The sequence below is a fragment of the Phaseolus vulgaris genome, chromosome 2, assembly GCF_051622355.1.
Source record: "Phaseolus vulgaris cultivar YP4 chromosome 2, ASM5162235v1, whole genome shotgun sequence".
NCBI classification, from domain to species: Eukaryota; Viridiplantae; Streptophyta; class Magnoliopsida; order Fabales; family Fabaceae; genus Phaseolus; species Phaseolus vulgaris.
The window spans coordinates 34,322,052-34,340,751 of record NC_143499.1 but is presented as its reverse complement, the minus strand read 5'-3'; the positions used below and the strand labels follow the sequence as shown (position 1 = coordinate 34,340,751).

The following is an 18,700-nucleotide window of genomic DNA, read 5'->3' as shown; positions in this document are numbered from 1 at the left end:
GGTATGATTCAAGATATTAATTAAATATATCAAGATTGAGATTGCATTTTTCTTTATTAGAGTTTCTTAGATTTTAAAAAATTATAAGATTACACTCTGAAATCTTATCTTACTTCTTCTAGTGTACTCTCGCTTGACATTTATTTACAAAATTTTATCTTTTTAATACATATTTTAAGAGTTGATAATTTTAGAATCACATATCATTTATCTTTTCTATCTCAACCCACAATTAAATCTAATTATCTTATTTATTTTTTAGCGAAATATATTTAAAATCTAAATATTTATTTTCTTTTTTTAGGATATGATTATACACGTAAATAATAAGTAACCATTTTTTTAGTTGATTTCTAAAACTATTTAAAAAGTAATCCATTAAGAAAAATAATAATCAATTATCTCAATTAATTGAAGGAAATAAAAAAAGACAGAAGGTTGTAGTAACTAATTATACGTAATTGCACAAAATTACAAAACTGATCTTATTCATTTTGATTTACTTAAATATATATAATAATTATAATTACTAGAAGTTATAAAATAGGAATATTAACAGGGTAAATTGACCATTAATACAATATAACGGTAAAATATTTTAAGGGTAATAAAATCTGAATTAATAACCAACATGGTGAAGTTAAAACATCTTAAAAAAAATAATATACAATTGAACTTTCATTTCTTGTGTTACCTGATCTTTAGACAAATTAATTTAGACAAGTTAATCATATTTTTATATAATGACAATAAAAATAAGAATTTTTTCTAATTAGTTAAATTTTCACCTCAGTCAATTTTTTCACTTTAGTATGTATGAATTATGACATTTTATAACCCGTGAATTCAATAAAAAGAATTAAATACTAAAACAATCAAATTAGAAATTATCAACTTATAATTTTTTTATACGTAAAAAAGAATAATGCAACTCTAATTCTTCATTTCACCTAATAATAAGTAGGAGAAAACTACTCCAATAGAGCTAAAAATTTAAAATATTTCTTTCTTTATTCTCATAATATTAACAATAATTTTAGTTTTAAGAGTATACAATAAGTACATGTGTAAACAAATTAAATAATAGCTCATATTTTTTAATTTAATATTTTAATCCTTTTAAAGTGAGATAAATATTTTAAAAGTACAAATAATATATTTAATTAATTATGGGTAACCATCTTCATAACAAAATGTTATAAGATGTTAATATCTAATTTCGTATAACAAATTTTTAATATTTTATAATAAATAATAGTGATGATTCCATCTTTTCCATTATTGTAATACTATTTGCAGTGGAGATAAAATAATCAAAATGTATTTAGACTTCATCTAATCACACCACTAAGGGGATTCTTCTTCTGTACTCATGATGGAGTTCTATGTTTAGATATAATTAACGCAAAATTATAGTAATAACTATGTATTATAGGATCTTCCGAAGTATATTAAATTTTGCAATGAATTACCAAAGATATTACATTTAAAATTTAAAAGATTCAATCCAAGTATAAGTTTAAAACCCAATGAAAAATGTAGTCCAAAATCTTGACAAGAAAAAATATTGACCCAAATTTAGTTCAATTTGTTCTCTTCCACATGTGAAAAACATGTCTCACTCAAACTAAAGCTCTATTTGAACATAAATGAACCTTCATTTGAAAAGTATGATTTGATTTATATTAAACTATCTTAGCCTGAATTCAACAATTGTACATCAAGTGAAAAAGTAAGAGCTGCAACAAATTTTTTGTCTTTCTAATGTCTAAAACGTAAAATGTGTAACTGAAAAAAGAAAGTAACATCGACTGAAAATCAGTGAGAGAACTGCAACAAATTTCATTTCATTTTAATGTCTAAATCAGAAAATATGTGTAACTGAAAAAAGAGGTAATATACATGCTACAACATATTCAATTATCCGAAGCAATTTCTGATTTCACAATATGACAACCTAACAAGTAAATGCATATTTACAAAAGGAACTTATACGACAACACATTGCAGTATTGGTACCTGCACAATGAAACAGCCAAAACATTAGAAGTCCAAATGCAATACCATTTGATCACAAAAAATATTAAACAAAACCAGAACAGAAAAAAAAAATGTAAAAGTGCATGTGAAGTAGCATTTGTTTCTAAGATATAATCTCTATTCTCACCCAGAAGACAAAAATAAGTACCTTTCACGTGTAAAGGTTCTACTTTCCAAAGGATATTTTGCAGCTCAGCAAATACTTGCTTGCAGAACTGCAAATTTAAGCAATCCATTTTGCAAGATGTGTATTAGTTAACAAGGCAAATTAATTAGTACAAGAAAAGTATCTTCTTAAAGCTTAAAGAACTTACCTCATGGAATTGTAGATTATCTCCTGAAGCATTACGAACCTCAACCATGTAAATGGAAGGGACCATCTCATAGATCTGAAAACAGAATTAAAAAGTTAATAATAATTTGAAAGTAGGAGCTTGACAACAAGTGTCATCTACAACTGAAAAACATGTACCTTAAGGACTATAGATAGGTGACCTTTGCGTCTAGCCAGTTCCTCTTTATGAGTAATACTCATCTGAGATGCATACAAAATAAATATTATTATTACTGCTACATAATTGTAGACTAAATTTAATCACATCTTGTATTTTAATCTGGTATCTTATTTAATAAAAAAAACAATTATCTTTAAAAAATTGAAATTTCATCAAAATATAACATAAAAGGTTCAAATATGTAATTATGTTTAATAAAATAGCATATATAAACTGTATGAGGTGATAATAATATCCACATTAAATTTTTAATAAAAATTTACGAATAAATGAGTGTTTATCTTATCTATAAATACTATTACAAATAGGCGTGTTAGAGAGAAGAATAATAATAAGCATAATTTTGTACCTGAAAGTTCCTCCTCTTAACATCAAATCCTAATCTGGATGTTTTATACTCAATTTCTCCAATTATATCAAGGACGGGAGATTTGGATATGAATCTAATTTCCCACTTAACATGTACCTAGGTGTCAAAAAAATAATTAATCTTAAGCAAAGAACAAATTAATTAAATTTTTTGTGAAGCTAAATTGAAGGTTTTGTGTGTATACCTCACTGAAAAGATTCCCTATAAGGTTGAAGCCGAGACAGGTAGAAAACATCTCAAACGCATTCATGGCTTGTGGTGCTGCTGAAGACTCTAATTCTTCGCCCTCCACTGGAAGAATTCGTGAATCCTGTGCACCAAATTAGCCACATTGATATGATGTTAGAATCCGTAGCAGAGATAAAAGTTTAACCAAAATGTTTTACAGCTATTCCACTGAAACTAGCACTTACATTATCAAAACTAAAATTTTCCCGGGGAAATGTAAGAGGTTGATAATTCCTCATGAACCACTCATCCTGAAAAATTTCATCAATTGTGATCCGCTGTTGATGCCATTAGAAGAGGTTAGACATATAAACGTTTCATGAGAAGAAAACATAGAACTAAAAACCAGAATAGTAGCACAGGTAAGTACTTACTGTAGCAGGATTGGCATCAAGCATTCTCCTAATCAATCTCTTTAAATCATTAGAAAAAAAATAAGGGATGGTGTAGTTTGCAGCACAAATCTGAGTCACAAAAATTGAAAAACCTAGTGAGACACAGAATTCAATGGCAAGTCAGAAAGATAAATGATATTCCAGAAGATATAAGTGTTGTGCTAACCAAAGGTAGTATCAAACCTTTTTATGTAAATCATGCTGGTTATCACTGGTGAAGGGCAAATGACCACAAACCATAAAGAAAAGTGTAATACCAGATGCCCAAATATCAGCCTTTGGACCCTCATAGCCGTAGGATCTTGTCACCTATTTTATATACATGTACGAAGTAATAAATTGCTATAACTTTATTAGAGAATTTGAAGTTTAAGAGATAAAAGCTACATAATACCTCTGGGGCGGTATATTGTGGGGTGCCATAAGGGACACAAAAAAGCTTATTTCCCTAATAATAACAACAATAGGATAATCAAAGTTGTTTTTAACCCTGAAAATAACACTAAAAAAAGCTTTCAAAAATCAGTTAAAAAGAGAGAGCAAGTATTAGTCACCAATAATTAACTCACGTCAGCTGGGAATAGTTCACTCAATCCAAAATCTGATAACTTGAGCACTCCATCATCACCCACCAACAAATTCTCCGGCTGCAAAACATCATGCACTTAAATCATGTTAATGAACTTTGAAAGAATGGAAAACAGAGAAAGCAACAACATTTACATATATCAATGGTGGATATATATATATAGTCACTCACCTTTATGTCTCTATGGAAAACACCTTTACTATGACAGTAATCCAAAGCACGTATAAGCTGGTGAAAATAATTCTTTGCTTGAAGTTCACTCATTCCCATGAGGGTTCTCTTACTCTGAGGGTCAGGAAATGTTCCACTATTAGAGGATTTTCGTCCCAATTGACAAGGTAAAAGTAAAAGTGTCTTACAATTTTATCAAACAGTTCCCCTTGGGCTAAATGCTCCATTACGATGTATATATTTTTCTTGGTAGCCATAACCTACACCAGGAATAATGCATCCACATAGATAATGCTTCTTCTAAACAAAAAAAATCGTGCACACAGAAGCAAGCATTCCTTCTAACCTCAATTATAGGCACCACATTCGGGTGCTTAACCATGCTCTGTATTGATATTTCTTGTTTAATCTGCATAATGATGAACAGCAGACAGTATCAGGTTTCAGAAAATATCACTTTCTTTATCTTTTTATCATTTTTACACTCACCTATACTTTGATTAACCTTATTCCATGCATGAATGTACGTACCCCAAAATCAAGATCAAGATGCAGAGGTACTGAACATATTCTTTATTAATAAAATGATGGCATAAAGTAATAGAAGTGAAAAGTGAGCACACCTTTTTCTTAATAAGCCTCTTGATCCTTTTCTTTTTGAGAAGTTGTTCTTTGTCAAAAATTTTGATGGCTACCTTGTCTCCGGTGACAATGTTACGTGCAAGCCTCACGAGTGAGCAGTTTCCTCTGCCCAAGACCTTACCCATTTCATATCTTCCCATACAGAGAGTGGTGTTGGTGGTGGTGGTGTTGGTGTTGGTGCTACTACTACCTTCTTCATTGGCCATAGTATTCTTCTCCTTCTTTATGTCTCTCTCTTTTTCTTTCTTGCACAAAGGTTAGTGTAAGTAACTATTTATTCCTCCAAAACTAACAGCAAACAGCAAATTGCCCAACAAAAAAAAAAAAAAACTAAACTAACAGCAAATTAAATAAACAGCAGGATATAGGGTCTGCTCTAAAAAAAAGGGGAAAAAAGGAAAGATTTTACCTTCTTGTATATGACATTGAATCAACACAAAGCAAGCTCAACAGCATGAGAATCGAATGCAAGGATTAAACTGTTACACAAATCCCTAATCACAAGATAATAGTCCAAACAGGAAATAACAAGGAATTAAGGTATGTGCGGATCAGAAACAGCTCCTACCAATAAACAAACAAAATGTAGCCAATGAATCGGTAAGTGGAAGTAAAAATGGAAAGGGATCAATTTAAAATAAGTTTTTCTATTTTTAAAACCATCTTATATAAATTATTCTTCCATAAAGTATATAATTAACTTTTGATTGACAGCTAAAAGAGATTATTTTATAAGGACAAATTAACTATTGTGATTATAATTAATTTTAGATTTTGTTGAATATATTTGACTTTTATCTTGATTTTAAATCTCATTTTATAATTATTATTCTTTATTTTAGAGGAGTTAAATCACAAACAAAAACTAGTTTAATTGTACTCATTTTCAAGCTCTTAATGTCTGAAGCATCTGTTCTACTCTTTAGTAATTAATAAAAAAAGTTATCTTATAATATAATATAACGCAACACGACCTTGGAATGCATATATGCGTGTATTTTTGAGGAAAAAAAATTAATCATCTCTTTAACATGTTAAATTTGATCATAATTTTTAAAGAAAATAATCCAAACCGCCCCATTTTATTTATTTATTTTAATTTTCGGGGTATTCATTCTTCTTAAATTATTTCATTTAAAAAAGTATTTCATAGAAATTAAAATATATATTATACCTACTTGTCCCAGAGGTTGGAAAGATCAAACAGCTCGGACGGTTAAGCACATTCCATAACCGAGCCTTCATGGTCATCAATGATAATTATAGATGAAACAGTCTAATCAATGTGCCTTTAATGATGAACGACAACTAATAAATGACAATGATATGGCCAACCCAAAAGCCTCACACGAGCAATCCCAAAGCTGCCACCTAAGAGACCTATATATACCTACTTTCCAGATACAATTTATCTTATCCTATAATATTAACACTGATACTTTTAAGTATTTATCATCATCATCTTTGTGCTCCTATTAACTTAAACATCAAATAGTCTTTTTCAGGTAAACCTCTCTCTCTCATCAGAAACCAACTTAAAGCTCATTCCCCGAGGAACACAAAGTCCTCATCGAGATATCCTTCAAATTCATTTTCAGTAGGAACATTTGGCGTCATCGTGGGGTCTAATTAAACTTTTTCTTAGGATCACCAACGATAGCTAGACGTGCAGTGCTAGCATGAGTTCTTTACAAAATAACACAAATCAACAGTTCAAGGCTCTCCTCTAAAAGAATGAAGAGAACTTGAAGAAGACAATGGAAGATGCCCTAGGACAGATACAAAGTAAGATGGAGAAGGACATGCCTTCCCTGAATGAACAACACCAGGAAAAGCTACAAGCACTACAGGACCAGATCGTCCGAAGGAATGAGAATCTCACCCAAGACGACTCAAACTACTCTGGGCGTACGATGGAGTCTCAGTAAGGCTCCCCTGATGATATGAGTTTATTTTTGGATTGCTCATTTTATGGGTTGCACTTTGTTTATGAGATTTTGTTTTAAGCAAAATATGGTGAGAAACTCAAAGAAGATTGTCACTGGACACGAACTTAATCAAGTGGTTAAGTAAGTGTGAAGGTTCTCTTCTATAAGGCAAAGAGAAAACACAATTATATGGTGAAGATGATGATGAGGTGCGAAATTAAGACAAGGAATAAGATAAAGAAAAGCAATGTAAAGGCCGAAATTAAAGAGTAGAGTAAGACATAAAATGGAATGGAAAGTGGCACTAAGAAGAATGAAAAAATTAAAGGACTAAAGAAAGCTTATGGAGAAAGGCAATGAATCACGCCACTTAGAATGGTGGAAGACTTCAAGATGAGTGGTGAAGAGCCGTCACTTGAAGTGCACAAACACCCAAGATAAGACTAAAAAAGGAGAACACTCAAGTCTCACTAAACACTCTTACAGAGTTTCTTTTTCTATTTCAAAATTCAATGTCAAAATACATGAGGCAAGACACCCTTTATATAGGAGAAAGTGACTAGGGAACAAGAGTGAAAGGGGTAAGGGCGTCATTTGTGAGAAACCTTCTAGAAGGTAGGTCAAAAAACCCTAAACCTAGGTGCACATGTCATGAAAGGTGGGCTTGGCATAAGCTCAAATTACTAAGCACATCTTACTATAGCTTATTCTTCTATTTGAACCCCAAAAAAGAACCAAAATTATTTACATAAACTTGTCTTGTAAGAAGGATCCTATTCGAATAGGGAATTTTAGCCGACAAATTGTTTTGGTTGGTTTTCAAAAAACTGGACATCCTCGAATCACAAATACAAACCTACCCTGACCCTCTGCTTGGTTTTGTTGAAGAAAATGTCCTTACAAGGGGTAAGTAGACCTTCTCACAACTTTTGACAAAAGAAAGGCACACCGGTCTCTAACAGTCTAGTACATCCTAGTCGATGTCGACACATCATAAAATGTAATCATCGACAAAAAGACCCTAAACACCCGTTTGTTTTTAAGCAACAAAAAGCGAAGAATTACTGTGCAAAAGAAAATCTCGAAAATCAAAACATTAAAATATTAAAAACACATAAAACCATAAAATTTTTGCCCTCTAAACTTAATAATGTTATTTAATATAAAAATAATTTTTTTTATCAAATATTTATAATTATAAATATTTAAATAATATTTTAAATAAAAATAATTATAATTTATAAATAAATAAATAAAATTAATTTTTGAATAATTTTTAAATATAAGGATAAATTTGTAAATTTATATTTTTATCAATTAAAAAAATATAATTTTAATCACATCTATCACATCACTCACAAACTTTTATAAATTTTCTCTACACTTTCTCTTCTATTTACCTTAATCAAAACATCTTAACTTTCTTTACATTTTCCGTTCAAATCATCTGAAATCCACTTTCTCATTTCCACTCTTTAATCCAAACAAACCAAAAGTGATCTTAACATTCCACATGACCTTTTAAATGTCCAAATGAGCAGGGTAACATCGTCATTGTAAACACACACAATGACGGTAAACAAGTAGAAAAAATTTAATAGGAGGAAAGTACTTTCTTTGTATGAATCTATGTCAAATCAATTAAATAGTTACAGTTTCATTACTTTAAATACAACATTAAAGTACTTTTATTTATTTAAAAATATGAAATAAATTATTTCTGTGAGAGCACCTAGTTAATAATAAAAATACTTTCTTTTCAAATTAATAGGAAACTACTTTCTTTTTTTATGTTTAATTTTTAAAAATAATGAAATAATGTTATGGCTATATAAATAATAAATTAAAATTACATTGTTCAAATGGTATACAAATTGTTTTAATATGATTTATTTATTTCTCTCCAATTTTGTGTATTCATCCAAATAAAAACAAGTTCACACTTATTTAATTCTCATTCAAGCACAAATAGTGTGTACAAGGGAATGAGTCTTATTTATAGGCTACACTATCCTGCCTTCCTGAGTCACAGTTAATGAGTGAAGCAAAAGTATGGTGACCATTCCCTCGTCTATTAAATGAAAAGATAACAAAGACAATAAGAACTGTAAAAACAACAATGAAATACATTTAAGTTTTAATACTGCACTTTGACTATTGACATGTTAAATTTAAAAATCAAATATGCCAATTACATTATTAGTCTTCCCAATAAAATTTATAAAAATGGAAAGCTCTGATAACGAATAAGACTATTAGGGTGTGTTTGGATTGAGGAGAAGATTTGAGGGAGTGGATTTGGAGTGATTTGAGAGGAAAGTGTAAAGAAAGTGAGATTGTTTGGATTAAGGTATGATAGAGTGGATTTGTGAGGAAAGTTTATTCAGATTTGTGAGTGATGGATGGTTGTAAGGGTTTTTTTATTATTTTTAAATGTATAAAATATAAATTTACAAATTTACTCTTTCTTTAAAAAAATATTTAAATAATAAAGTATGAGATATTTTTGTGTAAATTTTAATTAATTTAAATTTTAAAAATACACATAAAAAATATTTTCATAAAATCAAATCAAAATTAAAATTAATTTTTATTATTGTTAATATTATTATTTAATAAATTTGTTTTAATTATTATTGTTTATAATTTATTATTATTATTATTGTTATTTTAAAAATTTATTTTAGTTACTAGTATTATTTATGATTTTATTACTTTTTTATATATTATTCATATTTTAAATTTTAAATACATTTATATTTATATTACTATTTTATTTTATTTTACTATTACTATATAAATACATTTATATTATTATTATATAAATTTATCTTTAAAAAATTGTTATATTTTAAAATTTAAAAAATAATTCATTGATAAATCATGAAAATACTGACTTGCACTTTATCTTTTTGTTAAGGACAAAAATGAAAATGACCTTGGTCATGCTTACATGACTTTCTTTAATAATCTTTACATACATAAATGGAAACTATCTTACAAATATGATGCTTAAATCAGCTTAAATTAATAGAAACAAACACAATTTTGTCCCGCATTTCTTTGTTCAATAACAGTAAAAGTTTCGAAACAAACACCGCGTCAATGCAACAATAGAAAGTATAAGACTTTATACCTATAAAACTGGACATATATTATTATTAAATTATTTTATGAATATTTTGATATAGAATTTAGGTGGAAAAGGTTAAAGAAACAAAAAAAACTGGGAGAGAAGAGAGCAATAAGACAAAATAGAGAGATAGAGAGGTCATTTTCATCTGTCAACATTCAACACCTTACCTTATTCATAGGCAAAACATCTATGAACTGACAATAGCTCATGGACTAACTAACATCATTGTCTTCATTGTCTTATTTATATTCATGTATCAAATTTTAAATTTCATCATCAGAAAAAATTAACCAAAGGTTTAATGCTATTTTTAATTCTAACATCTAAGAAAAACAACCAACACTTGAATGCTACTGTATTAATATGGATAAGAAGCAAAAAAAAAACACAGCTAAGTAGAGGAATAAAACCATGCTTATTTTATATATTCTTTAACTTTCTTCTAATTTACATAATTACTAGCAGATATTATCAGAACTTAGATCATGAAAGAGCAACAGTTGTCCACCTAACCAACTTGTTATATCCACTGGGCAACAAACAATGTTTTCCATTTTTCATTGATCTTAACATTTCAAGGAAGATTCTCTTGAATTTCTGCATGATGTGCAAAGGAGGATAGGAGGTGATAACCACCGCTTGAGATCAGAAAGATGAAGGAAGAAGATAAAGGAAGATGAAATTGCTTCTGGAAAAGGGAAAAATAAATGTCTTATCTTATTACATTTTGCTATGTACAATATATATGAAATACAAAATACAATAGGTTGGGCTTCAGCCCAAGCAACAGAATTAGAAAGGCCCAAAACTCAATATCCCCCTCAAGCTGGTGCGTGGATATTCAGCACGCCTAGCTTGTGAAGGAGTCTATGGAAAACATCATTGTCAAGTGGTTTAGTGAGAAGATCAGCAGGTTGATTTTCAGTACTTATGGGTAACAGATTGAAGAGACCTTGTTGAAGCCTTTCTCTTACCACATGACAATCTATATCAAGGTGTTTTGTCCTTTCATGGAAGCTGTGATTTTGAGCGATATGTCTAGCAGACTGACTATCACAATACAAATTTTTTGTGCTATGAGTGGTAATGTCCAGATCCTCCAACAAGAAAGTAACCCACTGAACTTCACAACAAGTTGCAGCTAACGCACGGTATTCTGCCTCAGAAGAAGACCTTGATACGGTGTTTTGTTTCTTGGTTTTCCATGATATTAGAGATTCTCCAAGGAAAATACAGAAACCAGTGGTTGATCGCCGTGTCAAGATGCAAGATGCAAGATGCCCAATCAGAGTCACTGAACGCTTTGATTTGGATATCTGTGTTTTTCGGGTAAAAAAATCCTTGAGCAGGGGAGGATTTGATATACCGGAGAATTCTCTGCGCAGCTTGATGGTGTTGTTTTGTGGGTGCTTGAACAAATTGACTAAGGCATTGAACAGAAAAACTGATGTCAGGTCTTGTGTTCACCAAGTAAAGCAAGCGGCCAATGATCCTTCGATATGCGGAAACGTCATGCACAACAGCTTGTTCAAACAGCTTTTCATTTTTCTTGACCATAGGTGTAGAAACTGGTTTCGCACCAGCCATCCCTGCATCAGCTAGTATTTCAAGAGCATATTTCCTCTGGCAAACGTGGATCCCTTTCTTTGTTCTAGCAATCTCCAAACCTAAAAAAAAATTTAATTGCCCAAGGTCTTTGATGGCAAAAACTGCATTCAAAGAACTCTTAACAGCTTGTATCTCTTTCATGTTATTCCCAGCAATTAGTATATCATCGACATATATGAGAAGTGCTGTAAAAGTGTTCTCAGTTTTTCTAATGAACAGAGAGCTGTCAGCTTTTGAATGAGTGAAATTAATTGAGTAAAGAAAGGTAGTAAGTTTATCATACCATTGCTTGCTTGCTTGCTTCAAACCATATAAGGATTTAGTCAAGCGACAAACCTGGTTTTCTTTTTCAGTGGTGATCCCGGGAGGAATGTCCATGTAGACTTCCTCTTGTAAATCCCCATGCAGAAAAGTGTTATCCACGTCTAGCTGCTCAAGGTGCCAGTCCATAATAGAAGCAACTGCAAGGATGCATCGCAGAGTGGTGAGTCTCGCAACTGGTGAATAGGTCTCCATGTAGTCTATTCCTTCCCGTTGTGTATATCCATTCGCAACAAGACGTGCCTTATACCTCTCAATCTTCCCATCAGCTCTTCTCTTGATTTTGTATACCCATTTACATCCAATGGGAGTTTTGTTTGGAGGAAGATCTGTGATTTCCCAGGTTCTGTTGAATTCGAGCGCTTTTATTTCAGATTCCATAGCCTTCAACCACTCAGGGTGTCCCTTTGCTTCTTCAAAGTTTTGGGGCTCGATTTGTGATGAAAGGGACAAAGTGTATTTTAGCTGTTTATCAGATAGTTTATTGTATGAAATGACAAAATCAAGAGGATAATGTACCTTTGAGTTCAGATTCTTATTGCACGGTGCAACCATCATCTGGTGATGATAATCTTCCAGATAAGTGGGTGGTCTCCTAATCCGTGTGGAACGCCTCAGATCATCATGAACAACATTGTTCTCGTTTTGTCTATGTTCTTCTCGTTCGAAAAGGCTCTCTTCGGGTTGTTCAAGACCATCATTCAGATACATCATAAAATTGTTTCCTTCTTGAGTAATGGGTTGATTGGGTTGACTATTCCTATTTTTCAGATCACAGAAACTAGTTTCATAGAAAACAACATTTCTAGATACATAAATTTCTCTAGAGTGTATGTCCATGACAATATAACCTTTCACTCCTTGTTTGTAACCAAGAAAAATGCACTTACGTGCTCTAGGATCAAGTTTGTGCCTATTTTGTTCCAAAGTGGAGGCAAAACACAAGCAACCAAAGACTTTAATATCAGCTAAAACAGGCATGCATTCGTACAAGAGTTCATAAGGACTTCTATTCTGAATTACAGGTGATGGTAAACGGTTTATCAAATAAACGGAGTGCAAAACAGCAAAAGACCAGTATGCATTAGGTAGATTTGATTGAAACATTATGCACCGAGTGACGTTAAGAATGTGTTGGTGTTTCCTTTCCACAATAGAATTTTGTTGTGGAGTTTCATTGCAAGAACTTTGATGTATGATACCATTTTTATTATAAAAATCATTCCAGCAGAATTCTTTGCCATTATCCGTTCTAATGGTTTTAATACTCTTATCAAATTGGTTCTTAATGTGAATAACAAAATGCTGTAAAAGATTTCTAGTTTCACTCTTATTTTTCATAAGATGAACCCAAGTATGTCTACTAAAATCATCCACAATGGTTAAGAAGTACCTCTGACCTTGAATAGAAGGAACACCGAGAGGACCCCATATGTCAATGTGAATAAGATCAAAAACAGATTTACTAAAACTTTTACTAAGCTGAAAAGGTAATTTGTGTTGCTTTGCAAGATGACAGGGAGAACAGATAGTATCATGATTGAAATGTATATCATTGTGTGTTTTGGCTAAGTGTTCTAAGACCTTATTCGAAGCATGGCCCATCCTACAATGCCAAATATCAAGTTTTTCAACAGTTTTAAAAACAGCTTCATTATGTACAGAGTTAACAAGACTATCCTTCCTATATGCATACATGTGATAAAGTCCATCCTTGATTTCAGCTTGACCAATCGTCTTCAAGGTAAGCTTTTCCTGTATCTGACAAACATCATGTGTGAAAACAAATTGACACTTCAAGGATTTTGTTAGTCTTTGCACAGATATAATATTTAGCATGAATTCAGGTATGTACAAAACATTATGCAGTATAATATCTTTGGTTTGGAAAATAGTTCCAGCAAAAAAAGCAATGACCCTTTGATTGTTGGGAAGCTTAACCATTACTGGTTTTATTTTGTAGTAATTTGTGTAAACAGAAATAGAGCAGGTCACATGGTCTGTGGCTCCAGTATCAAGAATCCAGCAATTCATACCTTTTCTACCTATGTTGTTGTCAGCTGTTGGGAAGTCTCCTATGGTGTTGTTAACAACCTTTTTTGTTCCTTTTGAATTTTGTATCATGTCCAAAAGGTGTTGGAGTTGCTCCGGATTGATAGCTTTAAATTTTTTCTCATTGACAGCGTCATTGAATATGTGTTTTTCTCTCTCGTTCTCATGATCTCTATCTTCTTCAGTAGTGCCTGCATTGTAGTTGACTTTATGCTTCATCCATGGTGGGTATCCGTGCTTCGAGTAGCACTAGTCTGCGGTGTGATTCATTTTGTGACAGAAGGAACACTGTTTTCCATATCTTTTTCCCCTTCCTCTGCCGTAGTTGCGCCAGCCTTGTCCATGGTTACTGGTTTTACTGATTTTTTGATGTTGTTGATCGGTACTGTTTGCTAGAATCTTTGTATCCATTCCTATACTTTCACTCAAGTGTCTTTCTTGTTGCAGAACCAAAGAGAAAACTTTGTTAATACCTGGCAGAGGTTCTGTTAGCAAGATCTGCGTTTTGACAGCATTGTAAGCTTCTCCCAAACCCTTCAAGAAACTCATAATGCGCTCTGAATCCCTGTATCCTGCCATGATTTTCATCATATTGCAGCTACATTTCATTTTACAAGAACAGCTCGGTAATGGCCTCAAAGAATCTGATTCTTCCCACAAGATTTTGGAGTCGGTATAATACTCTGTTATGCTTCTTTCTCCCTGCTTAATAGAATTTATTTCTTGCAAAAGGTCAGATAAACGGAAATGGTTGCTTTTTGAGAACCTTTCTTTGAGATCTTCCCACAGTTCCTTCGCATTATCAATGTAAACGATGCTTTGTGCGATTTGTGTTGAGATGCTGCGTGTGATCCATGAGATAACCATAACGTTGCATCTCTCCCATGCTTCGTATTGACTCTCACCGTGCAATGGCTCAGGAATATCCCCGTTGACGAACTTGAATTTATTTTTCGAAAGCAGAGCACGTTTCATCGCCCTACTCCATGAGTGGTAATTTGAACCATCTAACAGCGGAGTTACAAGGACCATATACCTAGATTTTCCCCAGGGTGTAGATAATACACATTGGTTGGGTTTTGTTGATCATTTTGCTGTGAAGGTTTTTCTTCAGCCATGAGTTGCAGAAACGACTAGGATCAAGAAAACAGGGGAAAGGAAGAACAGTAATGGCAGCGGAGCAGAGCGGGTTTAAACCCGCTCTGATACCATCTTGAATTTCTACATGATGTGCAAAGGAGGATAGGAGGTGATAACCAGTGCTTGAGATCAGAAAGATGAAGGAAGAAGATAAAGGAAGATGAAATTGCTTATGGAAAATGGAAAAATAAATGTCTTATCTTATTACGTTTTGCTATGTACAATATATATGAAATACAAAATACAATAGGTTGGGCTTCAGCCCAAGGAACAGAATTAGAAAGGCCCAAAACTCAATAGATTCAAACGAATTTTAAACCCACCATGTTCTTCTGTCCCAGGGACCCTTAATTGTGTTTATATGCAGTCCTAGAAATAAAGGAGAATTGTTCATCAGACAGCAATGGTGGTGATATATATTAATTATTATTTAAGATATTGTTCTATCCTCTTGCATTTAGTTTCAGTGACCCTATAACATGGGGTTTGCAATGGTTATATTATAATTTCATTATATATTTAAGTCTAAAATTTATATATGTTTCAATGATTAATATTTTAGAATATTTTTTTGCAGAGCTGTAATAAGATAGCAAAACTTGAGTTTATTGATAGAAAATGATGAGCCTGTACAGCAGAATACAAGTGGGAGACAACTCTCTTTACACTCCAAACTATTCTTGTTCATGAAACCCCTTGAACAGGATACAATAATTACCTAAACAAGAAGTGAAGTACATGAACTAAAATAGCTACCATCTTTACATCACTCATTTCCCTGCCTTAGGATATGGCTTCACTGGTTGAGAATAGAGAGGGATCTATGAACTTCCTTCAGGAAGTACCTGCTATTTGCACTGGTGACAGAAGCAGCAGATGAAGCTGCTGAGCTTTTTGGTTGTGAGATGAGAGAATCATTACTGCTAATCTCCTTCTCATCTTCGGTAATAGTGTCCAACATCTTTGATGTTCTGTGCCTCATCACATTAACATACTGAGGTGGTGCTACCTCCATGAAGAACCTAGCAATGCGAGAATTTGCCATTTTTGGAAGTGTTTAGGAAGAAGAGAAAGCTAAAAGAAGGATTGGTTTGATGGTTGGTTGATGATGGGAATGAAGGGTTGGATTTATAAGAAGTAGATAGGGTTTCATAGCTAGGCTAAAATTGAGTCAATGGTCTTAATCATGAAAGGTTAAATCAAAATTTATTGGTTAGTGCCGCCTCTAGCTTTTAGCTTTTCATATTAATTGCGAGGCAAAGTTGTTTTCTAACTTTTCCTTGTGGATAAGCTTCCAGTGGGACCTACATGGTATGTGTCAAAATCTGGGTGGAAATTTGATATCCATGGAGATATGGTTTTTGTTGGGAACTGTTCTTCCAAATATACACTTTTTGGGCTTTAGTAAAGGGCTATTTTAGTAGTGTGCCACGTTGCTTATTTTGGGTATGTGATAGGATATGGATGGTCATGGGTGTAGTTGGAGAAATTTTATTCATACATTTGTTTGTTTCATGGTGGTTGGCTTAGCCTTTCAAAGTTCCAGGCACTGATTATTGGGTATTGAGTTGCATTGATATTGGAGAAGTTTGATTGAACGAAGAAAATGGATGCCAAGTGTAGCATCATAGTTAATTGGCGGTGAATGGCCATGTGCTGAAAATGGTGAAGATATTATTTTCTATTGTTTTTGGTTGGATAAGGAAATTTCTTTAGTCCTATTAGATCATAGCAGGTGATTTTAAGTGTTAGTTTTAGTAAATATTAAAAAATTTCATTCTAGTTTCTCAATTTTAATATATTCTAATAGCTAATTTGGATATTTTTTTTATTAATGTTTACTTTCTCTTTGAATTAGACAAATTGATACTTGAAATCCTAAAAATCTTTCTTTGAAGTTTGAATTTCTTCTATATTAGTATTGTTGTAAGTTGATAAATTGTTTTGTAACGTAGGACAAGTGGACAAAGTCATAATCTAATCGTGACATTTGAGTTGTTACACTTTTAAGTAAAAAATGTTGCACCCTAACTATCAACTTAACTTTTGACTTAGTGATAAGTTTTTTACTCGAAAATTTGTATCAAAGTGAAGGTCACAAGTTCGATTAGTGGGACAATTGTTTAGAGGAAGATTGTTGTAGGTTGTACAATTATCACATGGTGTAGGCCAGGTGAGCCAAGTCACAACTAAAGAGTTTCTAGTGGGACAATTGCTGAGAGAGAGATTGTTGCAAGGTACATCAATTATCTCGAGACCTAGGCCAAGTGAGCAACGTCACAATCGAATCGTGACACTTAGACTATTATGTTATTTAGTAGAAAGAGTTTTGCCCTGATTATTAGCTATAATTTTTGGGTTAGTTGTAAGTTTTTATCCAAGGCACTTCCCCTCAAGAAATAATAGTAACACACTTGTATCATTGTTGTTATCACAACGAGACACTTGTTTGAAACACTTGTTATGAAGACTTTAGATACAATAAATCCTCAAATATATGACTCTTCACCCACTTCGTGTTCATTCCATATTCACAATATTTTGTTGGGTTATTGCAAGGGTACATGACGAATAGATTCAACACCAATAAACCATTAATATTATATACAAAAGACTATGAGATCATTTTCAATCCAAAACCTTGAGATAATAAATTTATAGGTCTAGGTTTTTTTTTAATTTAATGTTCATCCTTCCCATTTGTACTCAATATAAGACCGAACTCATACTTAATATTAAAAACCACAAAAATAAGATCAAGCTCATACTTAAATATTAAAAACATAAAAAAAATAATATATTGAAGAAATCATAGGAATTAAGACATTAAAATATAACTATTACATACATATATTAACGCAATATACATATTTTTAACTATATATAAGACATCTAATTCAAAGATAAGAATAAGTTTTTTTTTTAAATTACAATAACTAAAAAGATTAATTTTAATTTAAATGAAAAAAATTCAAGTCGAATTTGTTAAAAAAATATTTAAGTCACAAAAATTTAGACTTAACTAGTAGGATTTGAGAGGTTTGCACATGTGTTCAGAGTATTTCTTTCTACGTTTAAAATTTATTGCTTTAGTTCCTATTTATTTTAAAATAGATTTAGGATATATACTACAAAATAAATACAGTTGACCCAATAACTGTTTTAGATGAAATAAGTTTTGACCAAGAAGTCCATATTTTAAAAAATATCCAAAATACTTTTTCATATTTTTTATTAAATATTTTTTTAAATTTTAGAATATGAAATTTAGAGATTTTTCGAATTATAGAATTTTGAAGATTAAAATTTATAATTTTCTTTTATTTCAGATTGAATAATTCATAATATTGTATTTTATATTGTGAAATTTAAAATAAATATTTTTAAAATTTTAAAAAATATGAAGGTGCAAGAAGCAATTACCCATAAACAAAATCAAGAAATGGGCTAAGAACACTATTTGGACCAGTTTTTAAGTAATGACAATTACTTCCTGCACCTAATCAAACTTTGTAAAATCTCATTATGTCCTTGTCTTTTTTATTTTGAAAAACTGTGTAGGGTG

General features: G+C 31.6%; 3 protein-coding genes across 4 annotated transcripts; all 3 read right to left on the bottom strand.

Annotated features, from left to right (window-relative positions):
• Window positions 1-1,823: 1,823 nt before the first annotated feature.
• On the bottom strand, window positions 1,824-5,527 carry LOC137809715 (CBL-interacting protein kinase 23). 2 transcript variants are annotated; one of them, XM_090299417.1, is made up of 16 exons: window positions 5,360-5,527; window positions 4,932-5,191; window positions 4,655-4,717; window positions 4,497-4,568; window positions 4,309-4,422; window positions 4,118-4,195; window positions 3,943-3,996; window positions 3,732-3,857; window positions 3,528-3,617; window positions 3,339-3,431; window positions 3,110-3,235; window positions 2,905-3,021; window positions 2,513-2,575; window positions 2,355-2,429; window positions 2,189-2,255; window positions 1,824-2,019 (listed from the first exon to the last, which is right to left on the bottom strand). In XM_090299417.1, exons 2-16 carry the CDS (start codon window positions 5,154-5,156, stop codon window positions 1,958-1,960), a joined length of 1,425 nt encoding a protein of 474 aa, XP_090155543.1. In that variant the 5' UTR covers window positions 5,157-5,191; window positions 5,360-5,527; the 3' UTR covers window positions 1,824-1,957. The 2 variants fall into 2 exon arrangements, with proteins under 2 accessions (XP_090155543.1, XP_068466908.2); XM_068610807.2 differs by lacking the exon at window positions 5,360-5,527 and having other exon boundaries at window positions 4,932-5,236.
• An 8,717-nt stretch (window positions 5,528-14,244) lies between these two features.
• Window positions 14,245-15,027, bottom strand: LOC137809385 (uncharacterized). The gene has a single exon (XM_068610505.1). It carries the CDS (start codon window positions 15,025-15,027, stop codon window positions 14,245-14,247), a length of 783 nt encoding a protein of 260 aa, XP_068466606.1.
• A 693-nt stretch (window positions 15,028-15,720) lies between these two features.
• On the bottom strand, window positions 15,721-16,282 carry LOC150029129 (galactosyltransferase family protein). Its single transcript, XM_090298654.1, has one exon. It carries the CDS (start codon window positions 16,178-16,180, stop codon window positions 15,932-15,934), a length of 249 nt encoding a protein of 82 aa, XP_090154780.1. The 5' UTR covers window positions 16,181-16,282; the 3' UTR covers window positions 15,721-15,931.
• Between the last annotated feature and the right edge of the window lie 2,418 nt (window positions 16,283-18,700).